We start from the raw sequence: 3226 nt of genomic DNA, 5'->3' as shown, positions 1-3226 counted from the left end.
GGGGGGCAGGGCAGGGGTGCTGACAACTTGAGCCGCAGCCACCAAATCCGCCAGGGTCCGTGGTGCTGGCAGCACTGCAGCTCCTTGCAAATGGAGTTTCTCTTGCCTCAGCACACTACGGTCTCCCTCGTCCCCGATCCACGAGGAGGATGAAGAGAAGCTCTCCGAGGACTCGGACTCGCAGCCAGCGCTGAGCGGGGGTGAGCTGGTCCTGAGAGAGACCAGCTCTCCAGAAGTAAGTGTGGTCTGCTGGGGAGCTGCTTTGAGCCAGAGCTCTTGGGGGGGGAGGAGGGCTTCTTCTGGGACACGGGAGATGCCATGTGAAGGGCCATCGCTTCCTCAGTGACAGGGTAAAGATGAGCTTGTTAGCATGAGTGGCCTGGAGCCAGCAGTCTTGGCTGCCTTGATTTAGTCATCGGGCTCCATGGCAAAGCACATAGCTGCTCCGTGCGCTCCTAACACCTCTTTGGGAGCTGGGGCGTTGGAAGGCCACTGGGCTAGAGCCATGTCAGAGCTGACCTTCCCCCAGCTTCCTGGGCGAGCCGGGCAGTGTTTGGGGCAGGGGTGGCAGCTGGGCCTTGCTGGGCTTCCAGCACCATTGCCTGTAAGACCCCTCCATTCCCACCCATGGTGCCACAGGGCTGGTGGGTGGCCCCTTGTTCCCTCTGGGAAACATGTCCCTGGCCTTGACCACAGCTCTCTGGAGAAGGTCAGAGCAGGAGACAAGTGCAGCAAAGGCCTCCAGAAGTAACCTGTGCTGTTTCTCCTTACAGAGCATGGCAGGGGAAGAGATCGAGGAGGCCTCATCCCTGCAGCAGGGTAGGTGTGCACTTGGCTGTGGGGGCGGCCAGACCTTGTCTTGGTGTGGGACCAATAGATCTGCTGTGGTGGGATGGGGGACAGTTGGGAAATGAACATACGAGTTCAGAAACATCCAGCCCCTGAAGTCCATCTCTGAGCTGCTTGTACTTCACCAGAGAAAGGTGCTAGGGTCTCTCCTGGGAAGCGGGGAAGCAAAATCAACAGATGTCCCTGGTTTATTTGCCAAGCATCGCTCCTTGCTGTTAAGCAAGTACACAAGTAGAGCTTTCCATGCCATGGGCTGTCTCCTCACATGGCTGATGGGGAGATGGCTGCGTGCACCACTGGGGTCCTGGTGAGAGTGTGAGCACAGTACTGGGCGTGCAGGATGTGCCCCGTGTCTTCGGGATGGGTCTCTGGTGCTCGGTCAGCACCCAGAGGGCATGAGGATGGGGTGAGAGGGGAGTGCTGGGTGCATTTTGGGGCATGAGCCTGCAGATGAAAAGGTGGTCCTTTGACACTGTGACCTGGGCCAGTCTAACCAGCTTTCCTGAGGCATCTGGGGGGACACGGGGAGCTTCCTCACATGAGAAACCTCAACCCATCCTGGCCGCCTGCCCCTGCAGAGCTGGTCTGGGGACTGAGGGGCTGCGCTTTCGGCTGGTTCTAGGTAGCCGCCCACCCTCCGTTGAAGACGTCCTGCAGGACGGTAGCTGCGGGGAGCACAGGAGCCTGACGCAGTCCGAGAGTGACCCTCCGGTAGACGTCTACCTGCCAGGTAACGGCCGCGCCGTTGGGGTTGGAGGTGCGCTGCCAAGCTGCTGCACTTGCAGCTCCGGTTCAAGGCACTGAGGAGCCCGGGCAGGTTGCGGACTGTGCCTGACCATGGGCAGCCTCCCTGTCCGGGGCGGAGTGCTGCAGCCTTGGGATGGGACGGGGATGTACCTGCCCGGAGCACAGGCTCCTGCTTCGTCCCAGTGGGCAGGGCGAGCTGTGGGCGAGGGGGGCTAACACAGAGTTAACTCCCCCCCCCCCTTCTCTCTCCTCCTCCCTCACCCTTTTGTCTCTGTCCTTCCCCTACTTTCTCCTCTCCAGTCTGCGGCCGCTCGATAGCACAGTTTATGTGACAGTGGCCTCCCGTGCCTTCCCCCAAATCGCACTCCTGCTTTTGGCAGAGGGAGGGGAACCATCTGGGCTGGCTTATGGGAGACTGAGCCAGTGTGGGGGGCAGTGGGCACCCCTCTGCCGCGGGGCGATGTTGCGGTGGGGAGGGCCAAGGGGTGCTGTGCTTTGCTGGCCACCGCAGCCGTGGGATGCTGCACTGTCCTCACCCCCAACTGTTGTCGTTGCAGCCTGTTTTCTTCCGTAGAGTTGCAGTCTGTTCTGAGTACCTCTCTAATGTCTCCTTCCCTCTCTGTCTGCCTTCCTCCCTCCTGTCTTGGGCAGCACTGGGTCCCGATTCCTGCTCTATTGGTATAGAGGAGTAAGCTGGTACGTCTTCTCGTTCTTCTTATGCATTGCTGTTGTGTGGGGCAGCAGGACCCCTCCCGGGAAGGCCAGGAGAGAGCGGGGATGGGTCTGATCCTGGCCAGTGGGGTAGGGAAGGAGAGGGGGCAGCAAACCATCCAGCCTGCGCTGCTGGCTCTGTCCTGGCTCCCTTCCCATTCCTGGCACCAGCATCCCTGTGCCCCGTGGGGGTCCCTGCTGTCCCCGAGTGCCAGGACCCCAGGCCAGGGCAGCAGAAGGCTCAGTCCTTCCCACTTGGCTTCTGCTGAGCTCCTGGGTGAGGGCTCTGCTGCCTGGTGGGCACCAAAAACATCTGTCTGGCTTCTCCCAGGCCGGTGGCAGATAGCGTGTCCCCTTTGTGTCCCACCCCTGGCGCTTGCTGAACCTGCATCTTAGCAGGGGCAGAGGTCTCCTGTGGTCAGTCCAGGGTAGGAGGGAGTGGAGGGGGTGCTGGTCTCCTTGGCCCACGCTGCCCTGTCCCCAGGGCCTGGCGGCTCTTAGTCTGCCCCCCAGGGTTGGCGTTATTGGGGCTGAACCCCCTTTTCTCCTCACTCAGGCTCATCCGACTTCACCAAGACGCTCCCCGGCCGCGGCACCGGCAGACCCACGCAGCCCCTTCTCTTCGAGCAGACGCGTCTTCACCTGGAGGACGAGCAGAACCTCTTGTGAGCGGGGCCGGACCTCCCTGCCTGCCGGACTCCCCCCTAAACGTAGTGTTATTACGTGGGGTGTGGGAGGGTGGGGTGGGGTTTTGGGGTTAAAAAGCAGCAGATGAAGGACACTACCGTTGTATATTTTGTACACACCGAGCACAGCCCTTTGCTGTCACTGCCCCTGTACATAGCCTTGCCGCAGGGCTCCCTGACGGGGGGGTGGCGTGGGGGTCAGCCCCGGCCCACCCCGTCCGGGGTGGGCCGGG

General features: G+C 61.6%; 1 protein-coding gene across 2 annotated transcripts in view; it reads left to right on the top strand.

Annotated features, from left to right (window-relative positions):
- Positions 1-2980, top strand: part of MGRN1 (mahogunin ring finger 1, E3 ubiquitin protein ligase) — a 49756-nt gene extending 46776 nt beyond the window's left edge. The window contains exons 15-16 of one of the 2 annotated variants that reach the window (XM_009881931.1): positions 2248-2292; positions 2864-2980. In XM_009881931.1, the coding sequence (XP_009880233.1) occupies positions 2248-2288 (41 nt within the window). In that variant the 3' untranslated portion in view covers positions 2289-2292; positions 2864-2980. Of the gene's footprint in view, positions 1-2247; positions 2293-2863 lie in introns of those variants that run through there. The other variant, XM_009881932.1, reaches the window with a different exon arrangement.
- Positions 2981-3226: the final 246 nt, after the last annotated feature.

The sequence above is a fragment of the Charadrius vociferus genome, unplaced genomic scaffold, assembly GCF_000708025.1.
Source record: "Charadrius vociferus isolate BGI_N301 unplaced genomic scaffold, ASM70802v2 scaffold593, whole genome shotgun sequence".
In the NCBI taxonomy this organism is placed as follows: domain Eukaryota; kingdom Metazoa; phylum Chordata; class Aves; order Charadriiformes; family Charadriidae; genus Charadrius; species Charadrius vociferus.
The sequence above is the reverse complement of the archived record's forward strand: the minus strand, read 5'-3'. Positions and strand labels throughout refer to the sequence as shown.